Source organism: Podarcis melisellensis (assembly GCF_964234715.1).
Source record: "Podarcis melisellensis genome assembly, chromosome: 4".
Taxonomy (NCBI): domain Eukaryota; kingdom Metazoa; phylum Chordata; class Lepidosauria; order Squamata; family Lacertidae; genus Podarcis; species Podarcis melisellensis.
In genome coordinates, this window is record NC_138531.1 from 96,371,537 (window position 1) to 96,386,002 (window position 14,466).

Below are 14,466 nucleotides of genomic sequence, written 5' to 3' on the forward strand. Positions count from 1 at the left end.
CCTTTCAGCATGACTAATCGAGGGGCTGCTGTTCGCTTCTGCTTCACAGACACTGCTTGATTCTCACAAGCCACTCCTGCCCATCTGAATCTGCAGGAACCTCTTGTCATAATTGCAAGCTGGAGCTCAGAAACAGTAATGGACAGGAAGACTATGGAAGCTGGAAAATGGGGCTTTGCTTGTGAGCAGGAGAGAAAGAACCACTGTGTGCAAAAGGAGGAGAGTGCCTGCAAGATTGGGGGAGCAGATGTTGTCCCCATCTTCAAAAGGGGGGGAGACCCAGGTAAACTACTGACCAGGGAGCTTGACATCAATACCAGGGAAAGTCCTAGAACAGATAATTTAACCGTCGGTCTGTGAGCACTTAGAAAAGAATGCTGTGATTACTAAGACGCAGCATGGGTTTCTCAAACACAAGTCATGTCAGACGAACCTTATTTCTTTTTTTCCCTTTTGATGGGAGTAATAAGCTTGGTGGGTCAGGGGAATGCTGTGGACATAGTTTATCTTGATTTCAGTAAGGCTTTTGACAAAGTCCCCCATGATATTCTTGCAAGGAAGCTGGTGACATGTGTGCTGGATGAAGTAACTGTTAGTTGGATTTGTAGCTGGTTGACTGACCAAACCCAGAGAGTACTCGTTAATGGTTCCTCGTCATCCTGGGGAAAAGTGACAAGTGGGTTGCCACAGGGTTCTGTCCTGGGTCCGCTGTTGTTCAATGTCTTCATAAACAACTTGGATGAAGGAATTGAGGGGATGCTCATTAAATTTGCAGATGACACCGAACTGGGGAGGGGTTGGCTAATGCGGCTTCCCTGTGACAACCCTTTAGATATTTCCTCTCAGTCTCTTTTCCAGGCTAAACATCCCAAGCACCTTCAACCATTCCTCATAAGGCTTGGTTTCCAGACCCTGGATCATCTTGGTTGCCCTCATCTGCACACATTCCAGCTTATCAATAACCTTCTTAAATTGTGGTGCCTAGAACAGGACATAGAACTCCAGGTGAGATCTGTCCAAGGAAGATAGAGTGGGACTATACCTTCCCTTGATCTGGACACTATACTTCTGTTGATGCAGTCTAGAGTAGCATTAGCTTTTTTTGCAGCTGCATCATACTGATGACTCATGTTCAGCTTGTGGTCTACTAAGACGCCTAGATCCTTTTCGAGGTATCCCCTATCTTATATATGTGCACCTGGTTCTTCCTGTCTTAAGTGTAGAACCTTCCATTTGTCCCTATTGAAATTCATTTTGTTAGCTTGGGCCCAGTTCTGCAATCTGTTAAGGTCATCTTGAATCCCGATTCATTATATATTTGAATTACTTTTAAAAGCCCATCCTCAACTCCTAATGGTTTGTAGCATATAAATAACTGGATTAAGGGACTTGAGAAAGGCATGCATCAGTTCCAAATATAGGCAGGCTGGGAGGCTACGCAACGGGAAAGAGGCTATTCTCCGTATAAACGTAACAACTGTGCACTACTTTCGCTTAATCATTTTAATTTTGGAGTTGTCAAGGGAATTCAACAGCACCGTCCAAAAGAAGCCTTCAAGTCAGATAAAAGCTTTCTTGGCTCCATGTATGAGATCACTTTAGCTTTCTCTTAGGTATCACAGTGGAATTGCTGACTCTACTCAAGATTTAAGTTCTTCCTTTTAAGTGCAATACTTTACCAGAGGTGGGGCGGAATCAGCACATCTTTCTCAGTGGGAACAGTAAAAGCGGTTTTAACATGCAGTCAACGCACTTCAAGCAGCTGTGAAGATGCAGCTACGAAAGCATTTATGATGCCAAAAGGGTCCCCATTACGATGGGCAGTTATGGGCTGGCCAATGGATGGAATGGCTCAAAGCCAAAGTCCAATGCATAGCAGATTCCTCCATTAATAGAGACCTCCGAAGGCACATTCCCATAGATTATATTAGAGCAGAGGCAGGATAGGAGGCTAGGGCGGCTAAGGTGTTCTTGGGCCACCAGAAAAGGAATGCAAAAAAAATTTCCGTTGTTGGGATACTGAAGTAAGCTGAAGGAACTATGCAGGCTTCAGAGTTCTGGGAGGATGGCAAAGCTGTAAGTTACAATAAAAGTCCTGGAAAAGGAAGAATACCACCTTGCTCCCATTATCCCCTTTCATGAAAATGAAGCCCACAGTGGCCTCTGGATCCACCATAGGAGAATGCAGATTATCACACATAGTTGTCACACATCCTAAAGAACCTAGGAGGAGGCTTGCAGGATCCATCAAGTCCCATATCCTGTTCTCAGAATAGCCAAGCATTAAACAGGCAGGCTCAAAAATGTGAGCTTAAGAGGGGGCAACTGCTAAAGGCTCTTCAGATACAAAGCTGTTTCATGAAACTTGTCAGGTGTAGCTACACAAACAAGAGAAAATTCCACGTCTGGGTGTGTGTTTTTTAACAAATGCTAGCAGGATACAACCCTCAACTTGCCATTTATAGTTTCATCCAAGTGCAGATTCCACACCATTTTACACAGAGCACGTTTATATTTGGGTATTTTTATATTTTGCTCTGCTTTGTTTTGTGGTTGTTCAAACTCTTTGTAATCTGTCACTAGAGCATAAATCCATTAAATAAATAAATCTGGCAATGCTGGGCTTGTGGCCATTGAACCAGGTTTTGGTACTTTTGGCAGTGTGGGCAGGTGCTAAGTCCTGCTGGAAAATGAAGTCAGCATCCCCATAAAGCTTGTCTGCGGAAGGAAGCATGAAGTGCTCCAAAATCTCCTGGTATATGGCTGTGTTGACCCTGCACTTAATGAAGCACAGTGGACCAACACCAGCTGATGACATGGCTCCCCAAATCAACACAGACTGTGGAAACTTCACACTGGACTTCAAGCATCTGGCATTGTGTGCCTCCCCATTCTTCCTCCAGACTCTGGGTCCTTGGTTTCCAGATGAGATGCAAAAGTTGTTCTTATCAGAAAAGAGGACTTGGGACCACTGAGCAACAGACCAGTTCTTTTTTTTTCTTTAGCCCAGGTAAGATGCTTCTGACGTTGTTTCTTGTTCTGGAGCGGCTGGACAAGAGGAATACGACATTTGAAGCCCATCTGCAGGATCCGTCTATGTGTGGTGGCTCTTGATGCACTAACTCCAGTCCCAGTCCACTCCTTGTGAAAATCCCCAACACGTCTGAATGGTCTTTTCCTGACAATTCTCTCCAGGCTGCGGTCATCCCTGCTGCTTGTGCACCTATTTCTTCCATACTTTTCCCTTCTGCATAACTTTCCATTAATGTGCTTCGATACAGCACTTTGGGAACATCCAACTTCTTCTGCAATTACCTTTTGAGGCTTTCCCTCCTTATGGAGGGTCTCAATGATGGCTTTCTGCACAACTGTCAGGGCAGCAGCCTTCCCCATGATTGTGCATCCTACTGAACCAGACTGAGAGACCATTTCAAGGCTCAGGAACCCACTGCAGGTGTTATGGATTGAATAGCTACTGCACCTTTTCACAACATTCTAATTTTCTGAGACTGTTAATTTGGGGTTTTCATCAGCTGTATGCCATAATCATCACAATTATAACAAATAAAGGCGTGACATCTCTCGCTTTGCATGTCATGAGTCTATCTCATATATTAGTTTCACCTTTTAAGTTGAATTACTGAAATAAATGAACTTTTCCACGATATTCTAATTTTCCGAGTTTCACCTGTATTTGTAAAGGAACTGTTTACATGAGTGAACTTACTGCTTAGAATCATAGAATCATAGAGTTGGAAGGGACCACAAGGGCCATCGAGTCCAACCCCCTGCCAAGCAGGAAACACCATCAGAGCTTGCTAGAGTGAGTTCCGCTTTTAAGAAGAGGTGCAGGAGACCCATTAAAAGCTGCCTCATTTTCAACCACTTTTTCACCCAGTTTTTGAAAGAGTGCGATTTAGAGGGCAGTGCCATCATTAAGGACTCCAAACCCAAACCAAACAAACCACAATATCAATGTTTAATTCTTTTTACCATCAGGCCACAGTCTTGCACTGTAAACCTGAAACATCCCAAAGTTTATGCCTTTGTATTTATTTAATCTCTTCAGTACCATGAAGTGATGTTTATCAGATTTCCAAGACATGGGCGTATTTGGTTTGTATGACCTCACTTGGGAGGCAGCTTACACATTAATCTAACAATCATATCTATCAAGAGATTGTTTTCTCTCTCTCAAGGGTTAGAAGTTCACTAGCCCAATGAGGAAACTTAATCTGACTCTTGTTCCCATAAAGAACAGAGGGTTAACAGGACAAAAACACATCTAAAAATGTTGTCGTCTGAAATTTCAGATTTTGCACTAAAATTCAAACCAGAGTGAGGTAGTTTGCAAAGGAGTGCCAAACCACGGTTCGGTGTGTTGCTCCTCAGCTGCCACAGTAGGCAAGTGAATGGATATGGTTCCTTCCAGCTTTCATCGCATGATTATCCAATGCTATCTTGCTCTGCCCATCACCTTCCAAAAAGCACTTATGCCTTAATCATGAAGACTGCTGTCTGTGTATCAGAGAACACTGATGCTAGGGACGATTCCAAAAACATTACCTACTGTAAAAACAAAAACAGTATTTCTCTAAAGAAAGTCTTGATTTCAAGAGGGCCACTAGGTGAGACGTTTGATACAAGACGGTACTAGACTTTTATCAAGCCCTATATAAAACAGTCCAACACGTCTTAGAACAACTAGATCCACCTGGCGAGATGCATCTCCGTCAGCCAAGGTGGATGGGGCTGCCACCTGTCAATCACCTGATATTGCAATGTTGCCATGCAGTCCATTCGCAAAAGAACAGCCCTATGCTTTCAGTTGATTGGCAGTGCCTGCAAACCCTCTTTTGGCCCAGCTGTATCTTTATCTGCCCTGCCCCTGACGTCACGAACATGTGGGCTTTGGCCAGAACAGTGGCTCAGGCGAGATGGGGAGGCCAGGCTGCAGGTTCCTTGCTGCTGATAAGAGAGTGGTACGTATCAGGACCACCAGAGAGGGATAAAAAGAAGTGGCTACTCTGGATTTCCATTCCTTGACATCCATCATCTGCATAGTAGTAATAATAAAAACAATAACAATAATTTATTATTTATACCCCACCCATCTGGCTGAGTTTCCCCAGCCACTCTGGGTGGCTCCCAATCAAATGTTAAAAACAGTACAGCATTAAATATTAAAAACTTCCCTGAACAGGGCTGCCTTCAGATGTCTTTTAAAGATAGGATAGCTGCTTATTTCCTTCACATCTGAAGGGAGGGTGTTCCACAGGGTGGGTGCCACTACCGAGAAGGCCCTCTGTCTGGTTCCCTGTAACCTCACTTCTCGCAATGAGGGAACCGCCAGAAGGCCCTCGGCGCTGGATCTCAGTGTCCGGGCTGAATGATGGGGGTGGAGACGCTCCTTCAGGTCTACTGGACGGAGGCCGTTTAGGGCTTTAAAGGTCAGCACCAACACTTTGAATTGACCTTGGAAATGTACTGGGAGCCAATGCAGATCTCTCAAGACCGGAATTATGTGGTCCCGGTGGCCGCTCCCAGTCACCAGTCTAGCTGCCGCATTCTGGATTAATTGCAGTTTCCAGGTCACCTTCAAAGGTAGCCTCACGTAGAGCACATTGCAGTAGTCTAAGCGGGACATAGGTTATAGTAATGGCTCAGGATGAGCCAAAGATTTTGATAAGATCTCTGAACCACCTTTTACCCAATCATTTCCATATTATACTTTATGGGTTTATTTGGCATTTGCAAACTGCATTGATTTTTACTACAATAAAGAAATGAAAGGCAAACATTTTCCTAACACTTAGAGCGTGGAAAGGTAGTGCAGATTACAACTCTCTCTCTCTCTCTCTCTCTCTCTCTCTCTCTCTCTCTCTCTCTCTCTCTCTCTCTCGTGTGTGTGTGTGTGTGGTGTGTTGTGGGGGAGAACAACTTCATATTCATTAAAACAGGACCGGATTCTCAGGTTGAACAGCTAAGGAATACACAAGGACTCCTGTGAACCTGCTTCACACAAGTTCACCCGGTACTAAAAGTGTGAATGTGCTCGTTTACTTGCCAGTCTCCACATATGGCTTTGATAACGTGTCTACTGTAGTCCAGGGAAACTGAAACTGAAGTTTAAAACCTGACAACACCAAAGTATAAGATTGGTGTGGTGCAGCTGAAGTTGCGGTTATTCCCTGATTGCTTAAAATTTGCGCCCCTTTTTATTTTAACACATTATAGCAAAGCAATGTACTATGAAAAATCCTAGTCTCACCTCCATGCATTATTAGCTTTCTGGCCCAGAAATCCACACCAAGAGTGTGTTAAGGGTAAAAAAGTGAGAAGCTCCCATGCTTCAAAATACCGCAGCCAGCCTAAGGTTCTTTTCTTCATACAGCACAGCTATACGCCGATAACTTCTATGGACTGGTGGGACACTACACGGGCATTTCTAGATTTCTATAAATAATATGCAATGCACTGCTTGCATTTATTTAGAATACTTTCTCCAACAGATAACTGCTCAATGAACAAGAGGTAATATCCACTGTTACACATAGCAGACCCATTGAGATCAATAGAATTAGCTCCATTGATTAACTCTCAAGTGACTTGATATCACTCATTGAGAAATAGAGCAAACAGGTGCTTTGGATAATCAATAACCACCAGGCAGGGATTTTGTTTTAGTCTTAGATGTCATCAGATTAAGCATAGGTGAGTTCTTGAATCGCATCACACCTATTAAGTACCCAGGACATTTCTGATCACAGGAATTGTAGAGTTAGAGGGGACCTTGAGGCTCATCTAGTTCCCTGCAAGGCAGGAATCTCAACTAAAGCATCAACAATTAGAAGCAAAAGGCTATGTGTTGAGGAATGAGAGGAATGTCTTGCCTTTCTGGAGCCCAGTATATGATCCTTTACTTTTTAAATTAATTCCACCTCTAGCCAACACAGACTGAAGGACCCACTCCATCAGGCTCCACCTGTCTCTTATCTGTTTCCACCTCATTTGGTCATTATAAGAGCTACTGTCTATGTATGGTCCCGGCCGCTTCTTCCCCATCACGTGTTTTAGATGGTAATCCTTCAGGCAGGGATTGCCTTGTTTTCACTGACTGTATGTAAACTACTTTTCAGGGTAATAGTGCTCTAAACCAACAAACACAATCCACAAGCAAAAACCCAGGTAGGCCCCCACTTCTTCCCAGCAGCAGAGCCTAACCCAAGTCTGAAGACATTCAGAGTTATAATATAGTAAAAAGACAAAGGTAAAGGACAGTTAAGTCCAGTCACAGACGACTCTGGGGTTGCGGCACTCATCTCACTTTACTGGCCGAGGGAGCCGGCGTTTGTCCGCAAACAGTTTTTCTGGGTCATGTGGACAGCATGACTAAGCTGCTTTTGGCGCAACAGAACACTGAAACCAGAGCAGCGCATGGAAACACCGTTTACCTTCCCACCGGAGTGGTACCTATTTATCTACTTGCACGTTTTGGTGTGCTTTCGAACTGCTGGGTTGGCAGGGGCTGGGACTGAGCAACAGGAGCTCACCCCGTCGTAGGGATTCAAACCACTGACCTTCTGATCGGCAAGCCCAAGAGGCTCAGTGGTTTAGACCACAGCGCCATCTGCGTCCCTTAATATAGTACTGAGCTGTAAATAAAGGCTGAATGTTTCCCAGGTGGCCCCAAATCAAGGTCACCCAGGTGAAGCTAAGCAAAACAGCTGGCCAACAACAATTTCCCATAGAAGCCGGAGAGAATACTTACACATCTATAATTTTCTAATCATTTTTTAAAAATGGAGAAATTAAAATATTTGAATTTTCTGCCTTCTGACCAGCTGGAACTGCTTGTATCTGCTTGTTTTATTTATTAAGTGGTAAAACGGTTTCTTGTGTGCAATTGTCACCCTTGCTTTCTGTGCAGGAAAATTGGTTCTGCTGACTCTAAAGGACAAAAAGTGTTAGGCAAAGCCAAGCCCCACAAGCCTAAGCAGCGATGGGAAGCAAAATCAATTCTATTTTAGGGCGTGTCCAATCAAATTAAATTAGCAAGCAGGCAGAGTGTAATGAGAATGAGTGTTTGTGGAGTGGGGGGAGGCTTGGTTAATTTCATTGTACACAGGTTGTACATTGACAAAGGTATTCTTCTTCTTCTTAGAGGTTCACAGTACATAGAGCGAGCCAGTTATGACTGCTAGATAATACTCCCCTCCCACTAGGCCACATTCACAGCATGCCATTTAAAGCACTGTGATACCATTTAAACAGCCATGGCTTCCCCACAGAATTCTGGGAGGTGTAGTTTTTTGAGTATGCTGAGAGCTGTTAGGAGACCTGTTTCCCTTGCAAAGCTACAATTCCCAGAGTGGATTAGCAATCAATCCCTCTTCACATCGGGCTGAAAACCCAAATATTTGCAACTCGTCAGTTCCAAATACTAACAAGGCTCTGTTGGCTTCTTTTTTAAAAGAAAGAAAGAAAGGGAGAGCTTATTCTTGGGCTTTTAAAAAATAAATAAATCAATAGATGAAACAGATGGAAACCATTACCAGCAAGTTGAAATGGAGCACACCGATATACCATTCCCGGGTCAAAACAACGCCCATAATGATCTGCAGAAAATTGTATTGACCTGCTTATAATTCTACCTTGCGTTCTCCTAGGAGTTAGATATGGCTTTCATTGTTCTTATTTTGCAATTTCACAGAGATTCCATTCTCCCTCTGGGGACGTGTTTTGATTGCCCAAAGATTTTGCTTTGTATGCCTCGGTCCTCCACGCACAGCCCCCCCCCCCCGAGGAGCCTGTGGGAAAGATACAGATCACGGAAATCCCGGATGAAGTGCTTCCTGCCTGACCTTAAGAGCCACTCACACAGCCAGCCTGACCATCTACTGATTCCCTATGCCCAGCTTAATATGGCTGCTCCCGGAAAACTTACCTATGGCAGTCTAAGAAGGGCGTCAGGTTCTTGTCGTCTGATGGAAATGGGGATGGCCTATATTGTTGGGTGTGTTAAGCTGTCCAACTGTGTAAACACTCTCTGCAAGGCATGCAGGGAATCGGTGATCACGTGAATTAGGATGATCTCCCACAAGTGTGCAATATAGATAAAGTAGTAACTACATTACTGTCTTCCCCGATGATGGATGCATGTAGTTCTGCTAGGGAAGGGTACTTTTCTGAGCTTACATACCTGTGCAATATTTTTGTTGAGAAGGTAGACGCCATAGTCAAACTGCAGTTTCTCTCCTCCCTTTGGATACAACGGAAATCTAAAATGGGAAGAGGGGAAAACATGAGCACAGTTGTCTACGCAACCAACCCAAAGATTAGTGACTTATGGCGGCTGTTTCCACTGCCTTCCATAAAAGCTTCTCCTCCAGTACATGTACATTCAAACTTTTTTAAAAAACAAATAAATCCAGAAATGGTAAAATTTAACCAACTCAGACCAGCTCTGAACTAAGGGCCGTTGCAGATTTTTAAAACAAGACACACGCAGAGTCAGTGTTATGAATTACAGAAGGAAGGTGGGAAAGAGATGTAAATAAATGAACAGTCCATTGCATAAAGTTAATAAGATGCAATCTTATACCTATTTAAGCAACAGCAAACCCCATTGAGGGACATGGGTGGCGCTGTGGGTTAAACCACAGAGCCTAGGACTTGCCAATCAGAAGGTCGGAGGTTCAAATCCCCGCGACGGGGTGAGCTCCCGTTGCTCGGTCCCTGCTCCTGCCAACCTAGCAGTTTGAAAGCACGTCAAAGTGCAAGTAGATAAATAGGTACCACTCTGGCGGGAAGGTAAACGGTGTTTCCGTGCGCTGCTCTGGTTCGCCAGAAGCGGCTTAGTCATGCTGGCCACATTACCCAGAAGCTGTACGCCGGCTCCCTCAGCCAATAAAGCGAGATGAGCGCCGCAACCCCAGAGTCGGCCACAACTGGACCTAATGGCCAGGGGTCCCTTTACCTTTACTAAGTCCCGTTGAACTAAATGGGATTCACTTTTCAGTAGAAATGCATAGAATTGCACTGCATGGAAGGTGCAGGGAAGAAAAGGGAAGCAGAAGAGTCAAGCTCCATCTCACACTCACGTTTGAGTTTTTATTTACAAAAATTAAATGCAAAAATTGCAAATGAAACAAAAATAGTTTACCGTTTGTAAAAAAAACAACCGAGATGCATCCTTAAAAAGAGTGTGCCTTATTTTAATAATAAAAGGCTTCCAGTTTTGAAATAATCTGTACTGTTTTCACCGTTTTAGTTCCAATAAATAATCACTCTGCCATATTCATAGCTATTGTTTTTCCATTCAGGAGTGGTAGGATTAAAGATTGTTTCTCAACATTTGGCACAGCATATTCTGAATGCTCCAGATAATTTATACACAAGCTAAAAGGCACAGGTCCTAAAACTAATCCTTGTGGAATTCTGATTTCTACATCCTTAATGGGAGAACTGCCCATTTATTCCTATTCTCTGCTTCCTGGTTTAACCAGTTACTGATCCATTAAAGAACTTCCCCTCTTATTCCATGATTGCTAAAGCTTACTTTTGTCCTCAGTGCAGTGGCTTTTAATTTTGCTGAACAATAATATCTACAAACATCAGAAAACTATTGATCAACAGGATCTACCAAGAGTCTTCAGGACAGCGCAGGATTACAATTTAAAGCAGAAATTCAGTTCTGAAATGAGATCGTAATGCATGACAGAAGTTGTGTGTTATTAAACAATTTCTTTACAGCAACCAAGACAAAAACTATATTATTTCTAACAAGAGCCATTAAAGTCAAAGGTTTAACAGACGTCATTACAGTACACCAAAACGTCAAGGTCTCAGTTTTACAATACTTCAAATTCTTAATGGGTCACTTCAAGTTGAGAAGTATAAAATCACTCTAACCACCATATATCTAAGCTCGCCTTACTTAATAGTTCTATAAATCCAAGCTGTCTGCAGTGCAGGAAAATAAAACACACTTTAAAATGAACATACGTGCAGCGAGATTCCACTGCCTGCTGTTGTTGTATAAATCACATGGAATTTGTTTCTATATCTACTGAGTTACTTTATCCAACTGTAGCAGGATTTGGATTATAAAAGGATACAATTACAATTAATAGCACAAAATTCATTCAGCCTGGACAATAAATATGCCCTTTAAAAACATTGTGCAATTTGTTACGTGATAGTATTTCATTATGTTGCCGGGGGAAGAGTGATATTTGCTACAATTAGAAACAAAAAGCTTTTAAAAAAAGAACACGTAATGGTCGAACGATACGGAGGTCTCAACCGTTTCCTCCTACTTCATTTTAAGATAGCTTCATATTGTTAAGTTAAAAAAAAAAATCCTTTTAGTTTCTCTATTTTAGCGACCCTCTGCACTTCATCAAACACGTGAGGGGAAAACCAGTGAATTTAAGAATATCGGCTTTAATTATCTGCACAATCGGAATGAATTTCAGGAACCAAATAGTTGTGTTGAAAAATACGCCTTTCGAGCCATCTGGTCCCCAAATGGCAACTAGGAATTCCGTTCTGGCAACTCTAAATAAAAAAATTCCTTCCAGTAGCACCTTAAAGACCAACTAAGTTAGTTCTTGGTATGAGCTTTCGTGTAAATGCACACTTCTTCAGATACACAGTTGATGGACTTCTTCAGATGGTGTATCTGAAGAAGTGTGCATGCACACGAAAGCTCATACCAAGAACTAACTTAGTTGGTCTTTAAGGTGCTACTGGAAGGAATTTTTTTATTTTGTTTTGACTATGGCAGACCAACACGGCTACCTATCCGTTCTGGCAACTGTAACCCTGGATTAAGGAGCCATTTGGCACCCAGGTTTTATATCTGAGTTTTCTAACATTGGTGGGAGCTGAATGACAACACAAAGGAAGATAATGTTCCAATGCTATCTATCTATCTAGCTAGCTAGCTAGCTAGCTATCTACACACACAAAACCCCACTACTGATTCCTTCTCTTGGTTAATTTCTTTTAAAAAAACCCACTATGGTGGGCAAGCATCCGACTCTCCTATCTCTCATCCCTTCCCATGATTATGGAACAACCCAATACCAAATTCTTGAACCGTTATCAAGTGTCAAAACTTCGGCAATAGACAATATCTCAGCTGAAGCCTCCAGCCGCTGGGATCACATGCGAAGCAGAAGCGGTGAGCCAATTTCCTAACAACTTGCTTCCCCTTAAAAAGCGGTGCGTTTTGTCCAGGAGCGTTCTCAAGCTCCAAATATTAAAAACAGAAGATCTAAAAAGCTTACTTCACCTGAGAAATATTCAGTGAAGTCAACGGGACTAGGCTGGCTCGTTTTTTCTCCTCCTTCTCGTGGATTATTACTTTGTTGGATAATAGCATTGTCCTGGCAGCGTAGCGATTCATTAACTATAAGCTCAGTATTTCTTAGCTCAGTGTTAGCAGAAATGTAGGAGGATTCCTTAACAGTTTAGCATAGCAGCAGAAATTAACTAAGAACATCCTGCAATCTTTCTTTTTTAAGCCGCCACACTTTTAAGGCCAAGAATGACTACAAAAGGATACCTTTGGTACAATCCATCTCCTGTTAACTAAGCTTACTTCTGCTCTCCCACTCCCCCCCCCCCGACCTTAGACAAGCACTTCCCAAATCACACCCTCATTTCATTTCATAGCCACATGATGTTATTGGGCTAATCTCGACCTGTTCAGCATCACGGGACAGCTTCAATATTTGAAAAGGCTGTAATGAGTCTCCACAGGCCTCTTAGGTCAGTCAGATGTTAACTGTTAAAGTGAAGCTAAAAAGGATCTAGGTGCTATTTTTTTTAAAAAAAAAAAAACCCTTTCAGATACAAAGGTTTGCTCTTCCAGTTCTCAAGCCTAAACATCTTTATTGCCAAGTTCTGTGATTTATGAACTTCTTTGTGTTCAGAGAGATCAATCTCATATGTACCAATAAGTTGGCGACTGGTTTTTCATATGTCCATGTATAGCCACCTGCCTTTAATCCAAACTATTTTTTTTAAGCTTAAGGAAATGATTGATTTTTAACTGTACCCACCTGTTTCTAATCTGACATGAAAAACATGTGGTTTAGATCCTGATTTTCCTCTAATCAGACTTTTTGCTTGCATTTCAAACTGAATTGAAGAAACCCCAGTAAGGAGCTGCAAATACACACAAAACCGAGGGGTGGAATGGCTGAAAATGTAATGTTTCCAGTCACATCTTGAAAAGAAAGCTTCAGCAGCTGAAGCCCTCTGCACTCAAAGAAGGGATTACATTCCAATTCACGGTAAGAGCTGCCAGGTGAAAATGGTTAGACTGAGCTTTTCTAGGGTGCCTCCTCAAACTGAGGTATTTGGGATTCAGTAAAGTGCAAAGACTGGGTAGTCTCATTCATCCCTCTGCAAGTGGAAAAAGGTACACGTTAGTAGCAAGTTTCCTTGCCTGTCTCCCAGCTGTAGCCCCATGAGTTATAGATCTGCAACATCTACTGTGCTTCAGGAAAACAAGTACAGTGGTACTTCGTGTTACGGACGGGATCCATTCCAGAGGCCCGTCCGTAACGTGAAATGCCTGCAACTCAAAATGCTGTTTCTGCACAGGCACGCAGCGCGATTTGGAGCTTCTGTGCATGCGCGAAGTGCGATTTAGCGCTTCTGCGCATGCGCTGAAACCTGGAAGTAACCCGTTCCGGTACTTCTGGGTTGCCACGGGATGTAACGCGAAAAGACACAACATGAAGCGGACGCAACACAAGGTATGACTGTACAGTGGTGCCTCGCAAGATGAAAAGAATCCGTTCCACGAGTCTCTTCGTCTTGCGGTTTTTTCGTCTTGCGAAGCAAGCCCATTAGCGGCTTAGCGGCTTAGCGCTATTAGCAGCTTAGCGGGCTTAGCGGATCAGCTGATAAGCGGCTTAGCGGATCAGCTGTTAAGCGGCTTAGCGGATCAGCTGATAAGCGGCTTAGCGGATCAGCTGATAAGCGGCTTAGCGGCTTGGGGAAAAGGGGGGGAGGGGAAAAAAACCCGCAGGAACTCGCAAGACATTTTCGTCTTGCGAAGCAAGCCCATAGGAAATTCGTTTTGCGAAGCACCTCCAAAACGGAAAACCCTTTTGTCTAGCGGGTTTTCCGTCTTGCGAGGCATTCGTCTTGCGGGGCACCACTGTAGTTTGCTTTTGACACCCAACTGGCTAACGGGGGGGGGGGGGCGGGCAGGGGAGGAAGAAACGCAGGAGATTGTTCCTGTTCTAGCAAGTGCCACCAGGCACCATAATTTATCTGTGTCATTTTGGGCTGGCTCCTCCTGCTCTGCCTGGTGAGTCTTCCTGCCTTTTCTCTTTCTCATCCTCAAATGGGTCCATGCATTTGGCTGTTAACTAGAAGGCTGGTGGTTTGAGCCCACTCAGGAAAGGCTGTGGGCAGGATTCCTGAATGGCAGGGGATCAG

General features: G+C 43.4%; 1 protein-coding gene and 1 long non-coding RNA gene across 3 annotated transcripts in view; one reads left to right on the top strand and one right to left on the bottom strand.

Moving 5' to 3' along the window:
* The window catches only part of LOC309369440, a 352,208-nt gene that overhangs the window by 332,042 nt on the left and 5,700 nt on the right, over positions 1–14,466 (top strand). The window lies entirely within an intron of this gene.
* The window catches only part of UVRAG (UV radiation resistance associated), a 150,601-nt gene that overhangs the window by 74,378 nt on the left and 61,757 nt on the right, over positions 1–14,466 (bottom strand). Inside the window, exon 13 of one of the 2 annotated variants that reach the window (XM_081909814.1) lies at positions 9,133–9,281. In XM_081909814.1, coding sequence (XP_081765940.1) covers positions 9,134–9,281 — 148 coding nt within the window. In that variant the 3' untranslated portion in view covers position 9,133. The remainder of the gene's footprint in view (positions 1–9,132; positions 9,282–14,466) is intronic. The other variant, XM_081909813.1, reaches the window with a different exon arrangement.